The sequence below is a fragment of the Nannospalax galili genome, unplaced genomic scaffold (assembly GCF_000622305.1).
Source record: "Nannospalax galili isolate Female #2095 unplaced genomic scaffold, S.galili_v1.0 scaffold231, whole genome shotgun sequence".
NCBI lineage: Eukaryota > Metazoa > Chordata > Mammalia > Rodentia > Spalacidae > Nannospalax > Nannospalax galili.
This window is the reverse complement of record NW_008330120.1, coordinates 3,478,105-3,495,768: the sequence shown is the minus strand read 5'-3', so window position 1 is coordinate 3,495,768 and position 17,664 is coordinate 3,478,105. Positions and strand designations below refer to the sequence as shown.

At 52.1% G+C, this 17,664-nt stretch overlaps 1 protein-coding gene across 1 annotated transcript in view; it reads right to left on the bottom strand.

The window, feature by feature from the left end:
- Positions 1 to 1,323: 1,323 nt before the first annotated feature.
- Positions 1,324 to 17,664, bottom strand: part of Bmp7 (bone morphogenetic protein 7) — a 92,697-nt gene continuing 76,356 nt past the window's right edge. The window contains exons 4-7 of the mRNA XM_008842560.2: positions 14,814 to 15,011; positions 7,556 to 7,632; positions 5,952 to 6,062; positions 1,324 to 3,338 (exon numbers count right to left, since the gene is read on the bottom strand). Of these exons, the coding sequence (XP_008840782.1) occupies positions 3,189 to 3,338; positions 5,952 to 6,062; positions 7,556 to 7,632; positions 14,814 to 15,011 (536 nt within the window). The 3' untranslated portion in view covers positions 1,324 to 3,188. The remainder of the gene's footprint in view (positions 3,339 to 5,951; positions 6,063 to 7,555; positions 7,633 to 14,813; positions 15,012 to 17,664) is intronic.

Below are 17,664 nucleotides of genomic sequence, written 5' to 3'. Positions count from 1 at the left end.
GGAGCCCAGGGTTAAGCCCAAGGTATGGAGTTCAACATCCATTTCCACCAATTTTTAGCAGAGGGATCTGTCAGTGTCCAGTATTGAGTGGGACTGGGCAGAGTTGAAAAGTAAAGCTGGGCAAATGGGCAGAAGATGGGGAAGGTGACAGGAGTCCATCTGGGTCACCACACATGGGCACAGACACGTGCCTACAAGGGCCTATGAGGGCCACGGGAGCAGGCCAGCTTAAACCACAAGATGCTCACCCATCATCTCCCAGTGTAGCTTTCATTTTATATTTCATATTACTTGGACATAAATAAATGTTCACCTGCCATTTAAAAAATGTCAACTGGCCCTCACCCCCTTGTGAAGGAAGACAGTAGGATGTGGTAGGGGCTATAGTACTGGCCATCCCAGTTCAGCCAAGAACAGCATGCAGGGAGGGTCCAGGTGGCCCACTCTGCTGACTGTCCAGAGAAACTTGAACTTCTGATTTGCAAAAACATATTGGCAATGAATTCATGTTTTTAAAAATGTGTAAACACCACTGGTGGTGGGGCAGGAGGAGGGTTTAGCACATCTGGGAGGCCACATCTAACCTCCAGTTTGTGGCTCTGGTCTTCAGAGCCAGAACAAAACCTAAAATGTGTATCAGGACAATGACAGGAGGGTTTGGGAAATCGCGGGAGCTGGAACGTGTTAGGAGTGGCCACTGGGTCTGAGTCAACAGAAAAAGAAAGCAGCCTGTCCAAGTATCGGCTGGAATTCTAGAAATATCCATCAGGTGACCTTAGTACATACTTAGTACATTAAGCTCCAAGCTTAATGGGGCCCATGCCTTCCCTAGGCCCGCTGCGGGCCATCCACCTCCACAGCGGCTCTGCAAGGACAGTCCCCCAACTACCCGGGGGTGACGGGCACTGAAGGACGCTGGCTGTGGGGCCAGCACTGCTTTCAAGTTTTGGGTGCACCCCCCCCCCCTTTTCTCCCTTCTGCCTCTATTTTATTGGGATGACTAAATCCTTCAACTATGTTAGCAGTAAACACAGCTAATTTACCCCCTGCCTCTTTGAAGCAGCTGCTGACGGCTGGGCTGTAATTCAATCAAGGATCTCTGCCATGGAGCCTACCAAACTCACATTTGTTGTTTGGTTCCATCTCTCCTGACTGGAGCCCCACACAGCTGCACCAAATATTGACAAGGGCCCGCTTCGCCCCGGGGCCTGGATGATAAACAGTATTCATGGTGGAAGCCAAGGCTGAGGGTTCTCGGAGGACGGAGAAACTCCAACGTCCAGGAATGGAGCGAAAAAAGAACGACACATATGCACACGTGGGTCCAACGACCAGAACCAAATGTCTCCTTTTATTGCAAAGTCAAAACCCTTTTCACTCGTCTATTTATACAGACTTTTCACTAAGGAGCACTTTATCCGACAGCCGTGGCCACATCAGTCCAACTGTTAATAAATAGTCTTAAATAAGAAAACAAACAGGTTGAGGGGAAGCGAGCTTGTCCTCAACAGGAAAGGAAGGAGTGTTTGAAAAGAAGTTCAGATGGAAATAAATAATTTCTTTGTCTTGTCACAACTATTTACACGTTTACATGTACAAAAGATGCTATCAAGAGGCTGACTGCAATGGTAAGGAGGAAGAGACTGTGCAGCAAGGGGTGGGGGGGGGGGTCACACAGAAAGCCCCGGATCTACCAGCACACAAAACAGATTACAACCAGAACGTTCTTCCCCCGAGGACCGGGCACAGTGAAGGGTGCAGCCCAAGCTACCAAGGAAGAAAAGTTCAAACAAAAGCAGAGCCCCACTGTTTCCAGGAACGGACCGGACAAACATGGACAACTGGTCCCCCACTTGACCAGACGCTGTAGGACCACAGGGCTTGTCTGGCTAACCTCATTCTCTGTGTGGATGTGGGAAACATTGGCAGACAGCCCAGTCCTCCCCACAGCTTGTATTTGTAGCTGGGAGCTGGCGCAGCATAGTTATGGGACCACAGATCCAGGCAAAGTAGGCATTCATTAAGGGTCACCTTCAAGTCAGGAAGTGTGGTCAGGAGGTTACCCTCTAGAATCTTCTGTTTGTGATCTGAGTCCTGTACACCCTGTACCCACAAGGCCCCCTTTATGCTGTCTCCCTCACTTCTAGGAGCCAATCTCTTTGCAAAGCATTCTGACAGGGGCTGGAGAGAGAGGAACGGAGGCCATGAGGGTGAGGACCTGGCTCAGGAGCACTGCCAGAGGCACCCGAGGGGCCCTGCTTAGAGGTCAGTGTCCCACACACCCGCACCTATGGAGCCAGGACTCCTCCTGCTTCCTCACGTTGGCGTTGGGTGGCAAGCTCCATCTGGTTCATTGTGCTTGTTCACTTTGAAATTTCTTGATCTCCTACCATGGCAGGGGAGTGGGGAGAGCTAGCAGCGCCATCCCAACGTCTGCGTGTGTTTCACACATGTGTCTCTTTCCATCTCCACCCCCGCACACCTCCTTTGAGGCCAACACTGGCTCTCCTCTTCCCAGCAGACATTCCTTCGTCCCCTCCCTACATGGTGGATTTGGGCAGGTCTGGGTAAACACAGGGCCTTGCGGCCTCAGAAGGAAACCAAATGGAAAGGAGGGGGCCTCCCTGGCCTCCGTAGGCCCCAGCTTCTGTTTATGAAATCAGTATAAACCAAGAAACAGGGATAAATTGTTTAGGAAAATATATCTGTAACATCCTAACCATTTTCATTCATGGGTTTTATTGTGACATTTATTACAGGGACCTCCACTCCGTTTACCTTTAGCACAGACACACAGTGCCCTCCCTGGCTATGCCCTTCCTCCTGGTACAGCCAGTGGGCCTGGCTGAAGGATGCTTGGAATTACCTTTGCAAAGACTCAAGGCATCACAGGGACCATGTGGCCAGTAGCCGTGGCCAGGACTATTTCTTGGGGGATATCTTTCCTGGCTACACATTGCCTGTGGCAGCTTGTCGGATCTTGGCAAGAGATGAAAACCTGCCAGCCAGCCACTGGGTGCTCAGGTCTCTAAAGTCTGGCATCTTTCCAGTCGGGGAGGGTAAGGGGAGGCTCAGGCGAGGTGGCTGGTCTGCTGCCTCCTCACCATGACAGGCAGCGAGAGACTGGATGGTGAGATACCACGGATCTGGAAAAATGTGGTCCCAAACAGTCGGGCTCCCAGGAGGGGCTAGTGGCAACCACAGGCCCTGACTACCATGTTCCTGTACTTCTTCAGGATGACATTGGAACTGTCGTCGAAGTAGAGGACAGAGATGGCGTTGAGCTGGGTCGGTGCACAGCAGGGCTTGGGCACTGTGTCCGGGTTGATGAAATGAACCTGCAAACAGCCAACATGGACCATGGTGAGAGGGAGCCAGGTCGTTACGTCTGGCCTCTAGATCTCTCTAGTGACAATTACTGAGCATCCCCTTTCGGAGCACGTGACACGACCCAGCTCACTTCTCACGTGTCCCCGTCTGTCAGATGAGAGGGCCAATGTATCCAACCTTCACAGCACACAGCAGTGTACACGAAGCACTGAAGGAAGTCCAACAGCCTTGCCGACTGCCGTCCACTCAAAGTACTCTGTCTTAAGCGCTGGGGATAGAGCTCAGTGGTAGAGTGCTCGCCTGGCATGCACAAGGTCCTGGGTTCAATTCCCAGCATCACAATAGTACAAGTGCTCTGTCTTGCTCATGGGCACCTGTGTACCCTGTAGGGGTTGAGAAAACTCAAATGCTTGCAGGCACCATGTGAGTGCCATCGACAAGCAACATGGGACCAGAGCAGACAGTAGGGAGTAGTGGGGACTGAAGCAAGCTGAAGGGAGAGGTTGTTGTTCATCCAAGCTGACTACAGCCCAGCTGCCAGCCAGTGTCATCAGCTGAGACAGATGCTTAGGACAGACCAGAGATCCAACCCTTTTCCTATGATTGTTTTGTCTGAAATATCCAAGGCTGGCTGAACTTGCTGCGTAGCCAAGGATGACCTTGAACATCAGATCTTGCCTCCTGAGTGCTGGAATTGCAGACGGGCACCACTACGCCCCGTTATGTAGTGTTAGGGATCGAGCCCAGGGCTTTATGCATGCCAGGCAAGCTCTCTACCAAAATGAGCCGCAGCCCCAGCCTCTAATGTTGCTTCTTCGTCTCTTTTGATGGAAGGAGTTAAGTGATTTATATATCTCTCCCCTAGTGCCATTTGTACCTCCTTGAGTAATTTCAATGTCAACCCCAGACATCATCTTCTCTCCTCTCTGAGTGTTTCACCAGGACTTCCCAGTCACACCTTGTTCACTGATCACAGAGACCTCCTTCCTCCAGTTCTGGAGACTTCTGTAGACCCCAAGGCCTTGGTAAGATACTGACTAAAATGCTCACTGGGTAGCTGAGACCTTGTCCCGGTCATGAATGTAAGGGTGGAAGAGGATGGAGAGGAGCCCTGTGGGCTACACCAGTGAGCACCCAGGTCTGGGGGAACTTAGCTGTCACTAGCTGCAGACACAACCTCAAATGCAGCTTTGGAGGTTTCAGATATGAGGAAGGGCAGGCATTGGAAAACCAGCACTTGAAAAAATCCCTTGCTGGCCCTGGGGGTGCAGGTCTGTCACACCAGCTACTCAAAGGCTGAAGCAGAAGGAGCACAAGTTCAAGGACTGCCTGAGCTACAATGTGTTCACCGCTAGTCTGGATAACGACTCAAAACAGAAAGTGAAAAGGAGTCCAGGATACAGCTCAGTGGTAGAGCACTTGGCTAATGTGTATGAGGCTCTGAGTTTCATCCCTAGAACCACAGAAGGAAGGAAGGAACGGCAGGAAGGAGGTAAGGGAAGAAGGGAAGGAGGGAGGGGGAGGAAAGGGAGGAGGGAGTGACAGGAAGGGAAGAGTACCCTTCCTCTAAAGTAAGCCTTAGACTGAGTGACGGGCACAGACAAGCCTTCTCTCCAGGACTTTCGTGTGTGGGGGCCATAGGGTCAGTAGATGGGAAATCATAAATCTCGATAGCAAACAGAACCACACTGGGGGAGGCCCAGGTGGTGGGCTCTCTGGCCCTAAAAGCATTCAAGTCAGCACAGCTGGTCAGTTGTCAGGAGAGGCCCAGATAACATTCATGGTAGAGAGAAAGTAAGATCATCTTGAATCCAGGATTCTAGAATAAAGAATGAAGTTCCTCATTCCTCCTACCCTGGTTGGTGGAGCAGCAATCACAGCATCTGCCCAGAAGCCTCCATTCCCACCATGGCTCTGCCAGTGAGTCCACAGGGGCTAACGTGAATGAGCCCCTGGCTCCTGCCTGTCCCTCCACCCCTTCATTCTGTATTCTCTCCCTCTGAAATTCCCTCATCTGCTCAGCTGACCATTTCCTCCCCTGGACGCGGAAGTCCTGAGTCACGGACATTGGGCTGCTCCCTGTGGTATCCCCAGCTCCTGGCACACATCAGTCAACAGAATGAAGATTCTTGAATGACTGAAGCTTGAAGGTTGGGGGAGAAAACTACAAGCTCTGAAAGGCACCTGTGTACTGACAAACAGAAGCCCGCCCATCCTAGAAGAGAGCCAGAGGCTGGACCAGGGCCGGGAGCCAGCAGACAGGTCGACCTTAACACAGGGGGGCATGCTGACACCCAAGAGAACGGTCCCCACCAGGCAAGGGTCCACTCCTCAGTGAAGCACAGTGACCCATGCCCACAATGCTGCAGGAGCCTGCGAAACTTTTAAAGTGAGAACAGATAAAGAAATAGAAGACTTTTAGGGTCCAAGACTATATTCACCTTTATACCAACTATGCCTAAAACATAATGTTGAATATCTTATGAAGCAGGAACACACAACAGTCACAGTGTGGCCTTGGGCTGCTCAGGCATCAGGTCCCACACCCTCCACTAGCCACATCCTCCGCAGCACCCATCAGGTCCTGCACCCCCACTGGCCACACCCCCCTCAGCACTCACCAGTGTCTGGACGATGGCGTGGTTGGTAGCATTCATGTAGGAGTTCAGAGGGAAGGCACACTCACCCTCGCAGTAGTAGGCGGCATAACCTTCAGGTGCAATGATCCAGTCCTGTAGGAGAGATTAGGAGTGGGTGTGGCCAGGCCACCACCAGACAACGCAAAAAGCCTGTGTAGACCCCTCTTCACGTCCAGGGGACACAAGCTCAGGCTATGCTCTCCTGAGCTGTGGGGGGTCCAGCAGGGGCAAAAGACATGAACATAGCCTTTCATGACCCCAGCCAGAACGGGCAAGCAAGGAGACAAAAAACGGCCCAAGACCCGAAGGGAACACCTCTGTTCTGCATCTCCTGAACAGGTGGCACCTCAAGGGCCTCCCTCTGTCCCTGCTAGGTAGTGGGACACCACAGCATGCTCCCTGACATGTCCAACTCAGCACCCAGATACTGCATTTGGGTAATGACATCTATACATGTAACCCAACACAAAATCACAGACTTACTTAAAACACTGTAAGATTTTATTTGTTTCTTCGCCTTTTCGTTTGTTTAGGCTCCTTCGTGGAACCTGAATGCATGGTTCTCATGAGTGTACTTTGTAGGAGACATTTTGTCCCAATGTCAAGATCGGATGTGCCTGTGAATCTAAATCAAACTCCCCTGACTGGTGCACGGTGCTAGTAACCTGTAGGGCTCAGGTAATGATGCCAGACTTCGAGTGCTTCCAGCCCAGGGCCCAGGGGCACTCACCATGCTGGCCTCTAGGGACTGTGCACCGAAATGCTGGCCAGCCAACTCCTGTATGCCTCACCAACCCTTAGGTGCACAGAAACTTCCAGCAAGTGCTGCATGATGCCCCATGTGTTGTGGGTATTGCCACAAATCCGTTGGACAGACACACAGAGGGACTGGGCTGGCTGTGTGCCCTGTGCCCTGGGCACATCTGGACCTGATCCTTGCAGAAGAGTTTTGACTGTCCCAGTGAACTATGAGCTCCACAAAGGCAGAAGGACACACAGTGCCCCGATGATCTTATAGCACTGCCCTGTGTGGGGACATCTGAGCTACATGGGGCAGGCATACAGCCAAGTTCACTGATTGCACCTCTAGCATCCATTCAGGGGCCCAGAGGTCGCGGAGGCTCCTGAATGGCTGCTGTGTGAGTGGTCACAGGACTCAGGAGACACTTGTAGGTACAGAGCCCTCCCTCCGTCCCCTGACACATTGCTAATTCAGGAATAAGCTCCTGACCTGAACAGAGTGGTAGGTTCCTTCCCTGGGAAACTAAGTCATGGAAGGGTTAGATCAGGGCCAGGGCAGAGGAAGCTGGCTCTCTGGGGCTGAATTTAAACAGATGGCTTGGCCATATGTGGGTGGGAATGAAGTATGCATGAAGAACGAGGTTCAGACCCCAGAGGATTGGGGCCCCAGGTGCTGGCCCTAGTGTCATTGCATCTCTGTTCTTGGGTTTTACAGGGGTATCATGGAATATCCAAATATGCTCAGCCCAAGCCCCCCTTTCCGATCGAGGCACCTGGCATCTCACTGGGAAAGACAAAAACTGTGGTTCACTGTAGCCATAGGGTGGTGGTCCAGCCATCCTTACCTGCCAGCCCAGGTCTCGGAAGCTTACATACAACTCGTGCTTCTTACAGGCCTGCCTCTGGTCACTGCTGCTGTTCTCTGTGTTGACAAGGAGGCGAAGGAACAGAACCCAGGGAGGAGAGAGAAATACACATGTTCAAGGCCTTTTGGCTCTGCAGTAGGGGAGCAGTCATGGACTTTCAGATTGGAGGGCAACCTTAGCCTTCAAAATCACCTCCTCTGCCCCCAGCAGAGACCACCCTGCTATGCTCAGACGGCCTGTTTCTAGACCATCCTGCCTGGGAGGCCAGCCCACTCTAAGGTACTCACCTACCTGCAGGGGCAGGAACTACAGAGCCAGGGCTGGGGACAGTCACTCACCCCACCACTACCACCAAGGGGGGAAGAGAAAAAAAAATGGGACAGCAAGGAAAGCCCACGGCTCTCCAGAAACATGCTGCTGACAGTTCTTCAAGGGGCAAAAACAGTGCGCTAGGTTTTCCAGTGGGTGTTAAGTTTGTAAAAACTGCATTTGTAAACACTGTCAGGCTCTGTCTCTCTGTTTGTCTGTCCCTCACACACATGCTGTAGAGTTTTCCCTTTATCCTGCAGCTACAAGAATTGGTTTTTACTTAAACCATGCCTTCCCTCAACCTAAAACTTCCCAGGCTTTCCATCACCTGCCCCTGCCCATAAGACCCTGTGTGGCTCCAACCCCTGAATCCTCAATCCCACCAGCTTCTTTACGTGCTGCCAATGTGCAGCCTGCCACGCCCATTCCCACCCCAGGGTCTCTGCACTTGCTGGTCCCCCATACACAGACTGTCCTACCTGTGATCTTTGTGTATGTGCTTCCTACCTGACTGATGGTCTAGCCTGGGCTCTAATGTCACCTGCTCAAAGAGGCCTTGCGTTACCACTACATCCCAGAGCCTAATGGCCCCCAACGCTTGTGGAACGAGTGCACACAGACACACACACAAGTAGAGCTGTTGTCTTCTCCGTTAGATCCTCCAGACTTGAGGGTCCCAGCAAAGTCATAGACAAAGAGGAAGGTGACCAGGGTCACCTCACAGGTACCTCGGGAAGACCTGACCCCAGCTTGGTCTCCAGACCATGACCGAGTTCCCATGGTCTCTCTCACAAGGACTCTAGGTCAGTGCAGATTCTGGGACAGGCCCTTGAGGCAACGACATCTTTCCACTGGTTGTTCACAGAGGCGGAGCACATACCCCACCCTGAGGCAGAAACCGGTTCAGGGAAGGGCAGGTAGCTCAACTCAAACCTTGAGACATGGGGGTTTCCTCCCTCTAAAGATAGAGCTATCGAGGGTGTTCATCCTCTTTCTCTCTGTTGCCTGGCACCAAAGATAGCAAGGCTCTGGTGCTCCGCACAGGCACAGCTTTGAGAAGTACACTGAAGACAGGGGAGGCAGTAAGTGACGGAGCTTTGATTCTACCACCGAGCTTCCGGGCCAGCCATGCCCGGTGCTCGCCTTACCCAGGCCTGTGGGTCAATGCCCACTGGACTTGGTTCCCAGCTGGCTCTCTGACTGAAGGCTCAGCCTAGTCAGTACAGGGTACAGGAATCTGGTGTAGCCCAGAGGATACTAGAGGTAAGCCAGGGCCCTGCCAGCCTGTGGGTGGTCTGACCAGGGAGGCAGGCCTGGGAGAGGGGTCGCCTCAACCCTGGAGGTCAGGCTAGCTCTTCCAGCCCTGGGTTTCTGGTCTGCACTGTGGAGAGCCTCTCAGCCCAGGCGCCTGAGTGCTCTGATGAGTTCTTATCTGTACACACCCTCAACTATTCCTACCTTAGGATGGTTTCCTCTGAACCCACTGACATGCCACAGGGTGTCTGGTAACAAGTGACACATCCCTTAGAGTCTGAGTCCCACAATACCCTGGAATTCCACCTGCGCAGTTCTGAGGTCAGTGAAAGACAGACATGCCAGGCTGTCATTAGCACTCAAAAGGCCAAGGCCCCTTCGGAGCACAGCCCACAGAGATGGATGGTATGGTCTACTTTCTGGGACAGTCAGAATATCTAAAGTGGCAGCTACTGCTGTGGCAAAGCTGGGAACCACAGCTAGCACCGTCCACCCTTGTGTGCAGGTAGGAAGGAAAGAGGGAGGTAGAGCCCCGAGACATGGGGTATATATAGTAGCCTGAGTGAGATGCAGCTCTGAGCAGGACAGCTGGAGCCAGACATTGCCCACAGCTCTAAGTCTAGAGTCAAGGAGGACTCTGAAGTGGGGTGAGAGAAGAAAGAGCCGCGACTGATAGCAATGTCTGCCACGAGCAGAAAGGGATGAGCAGTGGCCCGAGTCACTTCCTAACCCTGTCTTAAAGCCCCTAGTGATCTCTGGCTAAATGTTTTAATCTAAGACCCACCAGGAGGCTAGGAGCAGCTCCTGAAGCCAGTTACAGGCATGCTGTAGGGTCCTGGCTATCCCAGAAGAAAGTGGCTGGAATTCCTAAGCATCCCGGGTCTTTCTTGCTTAGAAAAGCAAGGGAAGGGAATAAAGGAGACACCCAGCTCTCCTGCCCCAATCCTGCCACACCCACCCCACCCAGTGCAGCAGAGGGCCAGCAAGCAAGAGGCAGTGCCAGCCACCAGCCACTGCACAGCTACCTTGGCAAGGCTCTGCCCAGGCAGCCTTGAGCAAGTTAGGACAGGTGCTCAGACTTGCTCCTACCCCCTGGGTCAGCTGGGGAGGGTGGCCAATTACCAGGGCGTTGGACCAGAGGGGACGAGGGGCTGGGGCGCTCCACCTGCATCTCAGGAGCAGTTGGAGCCCGGAGGCAGGGGTGGCCCACAGGAAAGAAACCTTCATGCAGTGGCATGCTGGGACATGCATCTCCTGCCTGACACACAAAGGAGGCTGTGCATGCAAGAGAGGATTCAACTTGTGTGGCCCTCTAGAAGGATTCCTGGCCCATCACGTGAGGTGTGAGTACTTCAAAGGCACTGGGTACACACCCACGCACACAGGCTGCCTCACTCAACTAGGGTGGGGCCCAAGCCCTGTCTGGAGCCCAGGACAAGCTATCTCCATTCTCTATGCAAGAGCTCTGTTATCAGTTACAATACTATCAGCACCCACAAGACTCTTCATACTGTTTCCACACCCAGGAGAGCTCTGGACTCCCTTGCGGTTTTTGTTTCTTTTTTTTTTTTTTTTTTTTTTTTTTTTTTTTTTTTTTTAAGTTAAACCTCCAGGCAGAGCTTGGAAGAACTTAAAACAAGGGTAAGGATTTGACATCTACAGGAAACAGGCAGATTCCAAGCCAGACTAGCCAGACTAGCTGCTGTGAGAGGAGCTATGTTAAGTGAGCGCCCTGTGGGACTCTGTGGGCAGCTCAGCTTCTGGGCCTCATCAACTCCCCTCACTCCCAAGGCAAACGCCAGAACTCTACAAGACAAGGATGCCTTTGCTGGGATGGGACTTGACAGCTGGATTTGAGTGGGGCCCTCTGTCACCCTGCCCTATACCTACCTTCCTCAGAGAGGTCATCAGGACCTCACACCTGCACCGCACACCACAGCCTGAAACCGTAAAACTCCCACATGCTCTTGGGATGGATTTCAAACTCAAGATGTGGCTCCCTAGAAAGAATGTTCCACCCACCCAGGGCTCCAGCTCCCTCCTTCTGCCCTGGCCACCACACTCTCAAAGATGCCAGAAAAGCTAAACCATGAGACTTCCAGGCCTCAGCAGTGGATCAGCCTGGCCTGGCTCAGCTCTCCGCTCACTTCCCATGGGAAGTCTTTCTGCACCTCTGGAATGAGCTGGATTACCCAGTCATCACCCACCAATCCTGTCAGTACTACAGAAGAGGGTGACAGTCACCTCCACCTGTCCCAAATAGCTCCTCAGGGCAGACTGTTCCTGGGCTTCTACTACTGAACACCAGGCCCAGCAGCCCGGTATAGATGAGGTCCCCAAATACAAAGGAACTCAGCTTTTATTTGGAGGAAATCATGGATCCCTTTGAGATGTCTATAAAAGGCCCCAACTGGCAGAAAAAGAATCCTTGCAAAGTTCCCATCCACACTTGTACCATAGGGCTACTGGTGGGGAGCTTGCAGGTAACTTTGGGCAACTCTGGGCAACTCGATGTTAGGAACATAGCTGCTGGGCTACACCTCACCCTGCTACCCTGTTTTATAAAGCAACTGTGTTGACGTGAGTTATTCCATCTTGGGTCTGAGTGCCAAGGCAGAATGACTCCGCATCTTATGCAAATAACTAACAAGTAATTCGTTTGTGTCTTCTAAATATTGTCATTTGTGAATATGTCCATATTGGTAACACCAGGCTTATAAGCCCAACCTTCCTGCTGCCTGGACCCCTTTCACATGGACTAGGAGAGAAGGTGTACCCCAACACAGAGACACGTAAGCACACTGGTCCAGGACCTCCCTAGTCACTAGCTATAAGCCTCATTCCAGAAAATCACCACAGGAAGGACCTCTACCTCTGTCTCTAGGCTCCAGCTCCAGCCCCTGCCTGTGACCCTCAGCCCTCTGCAAACTGACACTCAAAACTGCTTGTCATCCAGATCTGCTTTTGACCATTCTGTTCCAAAGACTTATCTGGTCCTTACACAGACTCTCCTCGTGTCTGTACCAGTAAATACATCGCCAGTGTCAGGGCAGACTCTCCGAGCCAGTCGCTTCAGCCCTTTCTGAGTCATATTAACCACTCTGTAGTGTGTGTGTGTATGTGTGTGTGTGTGTGTGTGTGTGTGTGTGTGTGTGTGTGTGTGTATGTGTATGTATTGTATATACATGTATATTCGTATGAACTATAACTTGTCCTAAGGGTTAACATTAATAGTTAAGATTAACGTAACTTACTAGTAAAGACTGGAAATCAAAGTACCTATAATTGAAAGTGGCCACGTTTACCAAGTGTAAGGAGTACTTGGCGAATTAAAGCCACGGAAATTGACATAGCCTGTGAAATGAGTGCAAGACAGAAGGAAAAGGCTATGGGCAATGAGGTCTGACCATGGAGCATGAAGAGACCATGCTGGCAGTGCGTGTGTGTGTGTGTGTGTGTGTGTGTCACACAGTATTTCCAAACAGCTCAAGCTCCCTTGAGTATTTCTTAGGAACCCCCAGCCCAAGAGCTGGAGGGTTCAGTCAGCTTAGAGCCCTCACAAACTAGCTGAGGCTGGTTTGTGTCCAGACCCTGCGCTGCTTCAAGGTCACCAGAGCCCTGAAGGCCCCAGTATGGGAGTGGGTTGTTGGACAGGTGTGTCTCAGCTGACTGGTGGGCGAGAGCCACATCACCAGCAACAGTGCCCTGGCTTCTCTCTGTCACCCTTCCAGCTCACCACATCCTGGGGGCTTCATGTTTTAGAACTGTATTCTCTCCCAGCCCTGGGGTTCAGCAGCCAAGCACCGTTCCCCTCACGTGAAGTCAAAGCGTCCTGCACACCTCCCTTCTTCAGGCTCTAGGGAGGGTCATTTCCTGCCTTTTCTGGCTGCTAGAGCCATCTGGGTCCACATCTCGTGCCCCAACCACCTTCAAAGCCAGCACACAGCATCTCTGCCTGTCCTTATGTGTCTCTGGCCCCACAAAGGTTCTTTCTTTTAAGGACCCATGTGACTGAGGGTCATTTTTAAGGTCAAGTCCGAATTCTGAGATCAGCTGACAACCACTGTGATCCTCCTAGCAACTGTGACCTCTGTCATGACTAGAACCTGGGCACTGGCTCTGGGTCTAAGACACATGTCTCTGCTTACCAAGGGGCAGCCTCCTACAGGGCCAGGAAAGAGCAGTCCCGACAACAGACTACCGGGACAGGTGGTGGGACCCAATGTTTCCTTCAGCCAGAGCTGGGGCTCCTGAAATCTGGCTGGTCACCTCTACAGTCTATCAGAAAATAATATGCTGGTGATGTTAACTGACCAGAAAGCTTTACTTTCAGTCTGGGGAAATAGAGATACCTTTCCTGCTAGCAGAGAGCTGTACGCACAGGGAGCATGAGCCAGGTAGGTGTATGTGGCTAGACACAGACCTCCACAGCACTCAGGAGGCTGCTCCTGGTCTCATCCCCTAACTCCAGACCAAAATATACCACCCAGGATCCCAGCAACCCAGGCTGCAAAGGTGCCACCAATGAACGACTTCCCAGAAAGTGGGTACAGGCTTGCACCAGCCATGTCCCCAAGTCAGGACATGGCCAGCCCAATGCAGGGCTTAGCAAATGCCTGGGGACTGACAGGAAGTAAGAGCAGGGTACCAGAAGCCACTCATGACAGACAACACAGGAAATGTGTGCACTGAGGGACAACCAGGCTCCAGTATCCCAGGGCTGGCAAACCACTTAACCTCTCCGAGCCCCAGCTTCGCTCTCAATAAAGTGAAGTCCACCTATCTTAGAGCCTCAAGAACTTTCTGATGTCACATACTAGAAAGTTTTGTCCCCGCCCACAGTGAAGACCTGAATACTGCTACCCCTCGACGTGTCCCTTTACTGCTACCCCTCGACGTGTCCCTTTACTGCTACCCCTCGACGTGTCCCTTTACTGCTACCCCTCGACGTGTCCCTTTGCTTGTTCTGTCAACCTTGAATTGCTTTCAAATATTTTTCTTATAGCAATAAAACATTTCAAACCAACCTAGAATATTCTGAATAATACATACAAAAATCCCTTCTAGCCTTAAAACATATTTAAATTGGTTGTGTCAAATAGTTTCCATTTTAGGGAATAAAATGAAAAACAGTAAAAATTTCCCTCACTTTCCCTTTTTCTCCTTCCTCTCAAGGCATGGCCACCCCAATGCCATAGGTCACCCAAATGCCATAGGTCACCCCAATGCCACAGGCCACCCCAATGCCACAGGCCACCCCAATGCCACAGGTCACCCCAATGCCACAGGCCACCCCGGCATGGGTTTTTGTTTTTTGGGTTTTTTTTTTTTTTGGGTGTGTGTGTGTGTGTGTGTGTGTGTGCGCGCGCGCGCGCGCGCGCGCGCTCTCAGAGGTCCTTGGAGCTAGAGTCAGTTGACATGGGTGCTGGGAACTAAATTCAGGTCTTCTGGAAGAGCAGCCGGGTGCTCTTAACCTTAAGCCGTCTCTCCATCCTGTTGTCTGCATTTCATACTTAGCATTACTTTTACAGAATGAAGACGGAAGCCCAAAGTCTGAAGGGAATTGCGGTTGACCTCTAGTTGATCTGTTCTGGAGCCATCTGCAGAACACTTGCAGAATCCAAGTAGCCCCTCCAGCTGCTCGGGTTCCACACTGACCACCCACGCAATGTACCTGCCACACTGGCCATCCTCAGTGCCTCCTGGTTCTTGGGCGTCTTGGAGCGGTTCTGGCTGCGCTGCTTGCCCCCCGTGGACCGGATGCTGCGGAGATGGACCTCTGTGGCCTTAAAGAAGGCCACCATGAAGGGCTGCTTGTTCTGGGGGCCATGCCTCCCAATCAGACCCGCCAACTTGGGGTTGATGCTCTGCCCTAGAGAGGAGGCATTCATTACACAGGCATGGTGACAGGACAGGCAGAGTGGACAGAGTTTCATTCATGCCTTACAACCCATTCATTTACCAGATGTCCACCCATCAGGCAAGGACTATCTGAGAGATTACAGGAGCTGGTTTAGGGGTACCCTTGTTCTCTGGTGGCCTCTATGGAAGGGGGACGAAGCAGCACACATCACTTTGAGCATACAGTGGCGAGTCAAACACTAAGCAGGAAAGAGAAGGAGTGGGAACCAGGCTGAGCCTCACGGAGGGTCGCAGGCAAGTATACCATGGAACTGCTGCTCATATGGCACCAGCCATGAGGTCATGTGATCCAACTGACTTTGAGTGTGGGGAGCACACCTGTCATGCGTCAAGGAGGCTAGGGCTGTTGCCAACAGCCCGATGACAACGGAGGGCCACCTGAGCCGAGGCCTGGTGGCAATGAGGGATGATGAGCCCTGAGAGTATCTGGGAGAGGGCACTTGGGTGGAGGGCCCTGCAAAAACAAAGGCCCGAGGGAGGAGTAGAGGCTGGACTTCAGGAGCCCATTGAGAGAGGGAGGCAGGAGGCAGGAGGCAAGGGGACAACAGACAGGGGACACAGATCACCTCGTGGCCAGTGGCAACCAGAGTGTTTTGCGTGAGCCGTTTGCTAGAGCTTCCGGACATGGCCTCATCTGGAAGCAAGATCTTTGCAGGTGTAATTCCTTCAACAGCTAGGCCACACAGGACAGGGCTTCACTACCTGGGCTGGTGGCCTTGTGAAAAGACCATGTGAACATAAACAACCAGACACACCAAAGGAAGGCCACAAGTCACCAAGGGTGCTGGGCCAGGCAGGGCCTTCCTGGGCCTCTGAAAGGTGCCTGGCCACGACACCTGGTTGGGGACCTGTGCCTTCGCACACGGATACCCAAAGAAACTCGAAAGTGTAGCTACCAGCCTAGGAATTAGTGTTTTTAAAGATGACTTTGGAGTGTCCCTGACACCTGGACTTCAGGCTCAAAGCTGGAAGCCAGAGACAAGGCAGACCCAGCTATATGGCCTAAAAGGTGCCAAGGGCCCAGCTCCACCCCCATCTCCACACACGCAACAGAATTGAAAACCAGTCTAGGGTGGTCCCATTTACCTATCACCCAGTTTACTGCAGTGGGAATATCTCAAGCAGTGGCAGTACGTATCTTGGCAGAAAATGAAGGACTTTTCTGAGGGACCATAAAAGGTCTGAGGGAGAAGGCAGTCTCATGAGATGGGTACACCCTTGGCCTAAACAACAGAAAGTAAATTTTGAACACTTTATTTACAAAGATGGGGAACCCAGAAAGGGGCTGGGCACTGGAGACGGGAGGCAAAGTACAGATTAGCTTCGTAGACACTCCCTGAAGCCCCACTTGACACTCAAGCAATCTAGTCTCGTGAGTATCAGGAGGTCTCAGCTGGGGCTTGGCATAAGGAAGCTCTGGCCTGGAGAGTGGGGACATCCAGGATCAGGCCAGGCATCCTGCATCACTGTTCTCAGTTTAATACTCCCCTGTGGCACAGAGCTGGGTTCTGTGAATGTTGGCTCAGAGTAGTGGCCGGCCGGCCGGCCACACACAACTTGAGGGGTTGAGAGCTAGGATGCTAGATATGCATTAAGACAACTGAACCTGGCACCCTTTCTCTTCCACAGAGAGGCCAGGGCATTCAGCAGACTGTGCAGGAGTGCCCAGTGCAGAAAAGATCTGGAACAGCATGGACAGAAAGGGACGACAAGAGAGTCTGGGGTCCCAGAAACCCAAGGAAGAATCCGGGAAGCAGTATCCAGGCCATGATGGTTAAGTCTGATTGTCAACTTGATCTAGAGTCACCATGGAAACACACCTCTGGGCGTGTTCATGAGGGAGTTTCTAGGTTGCTTAACTGAGATGGGAAGACGCACCCTGAACATGGACATCACCATCCCATGGGCTGGAGTCCTGGACTGAATAAAAAGGAGAAGCGAGCTGAGCACCAGTGTTCATCTCTCTCTGCTTCCTGACTCTGGATGTCATGTGACCAGCTGCCTCAGGCTCCTGCCACCATGCTGGACTGCAAACAAACCCTCTTTTTTTCTGAGACAGGGTCTCCCCATAGCCCCAGCTGGCCTGGAACTCACTGTGTGGACCAGGCTGGCATCAATCTCACAGAGATCCACCTGCCTCTACCCCCCCTACCCCAAAGTGCTGGGATTATAGGTGTATGCCACCCCGCCCAACTATTAAACTCCTCCTTGTTAGGCTGTTTTTGTCAGGTATTTTATCATTGCGATGAGAAATGTAACTGATGCACACAGGTTCTGTGCTCTGCCAAGGCTGAGACAAAGTGGCTACAAGACCTTTGGAAATAGTTTAGATCTCACATCTGACAGACTGTGGGATGGGAACAACACCTATTTGCACACCTCAGAAGAAGCTCAGAGAGGCTGGGTGACCTGCCTAAGAATGCCCAGCTTAGAAGCCACAACATAGAATTTGATCCCAGATGAGCCTGATGGGGGGCATGCTTCACCACTGTAGCTCCGACACCCCCAAGTTCAGTGATGAGCCAAGGTCAGCAGAGGTGATGGTTCTGAAGGGCGTGAACAGTGCCCATCAGGAAGTCACATCACCTGGCATCCCCCAGGCA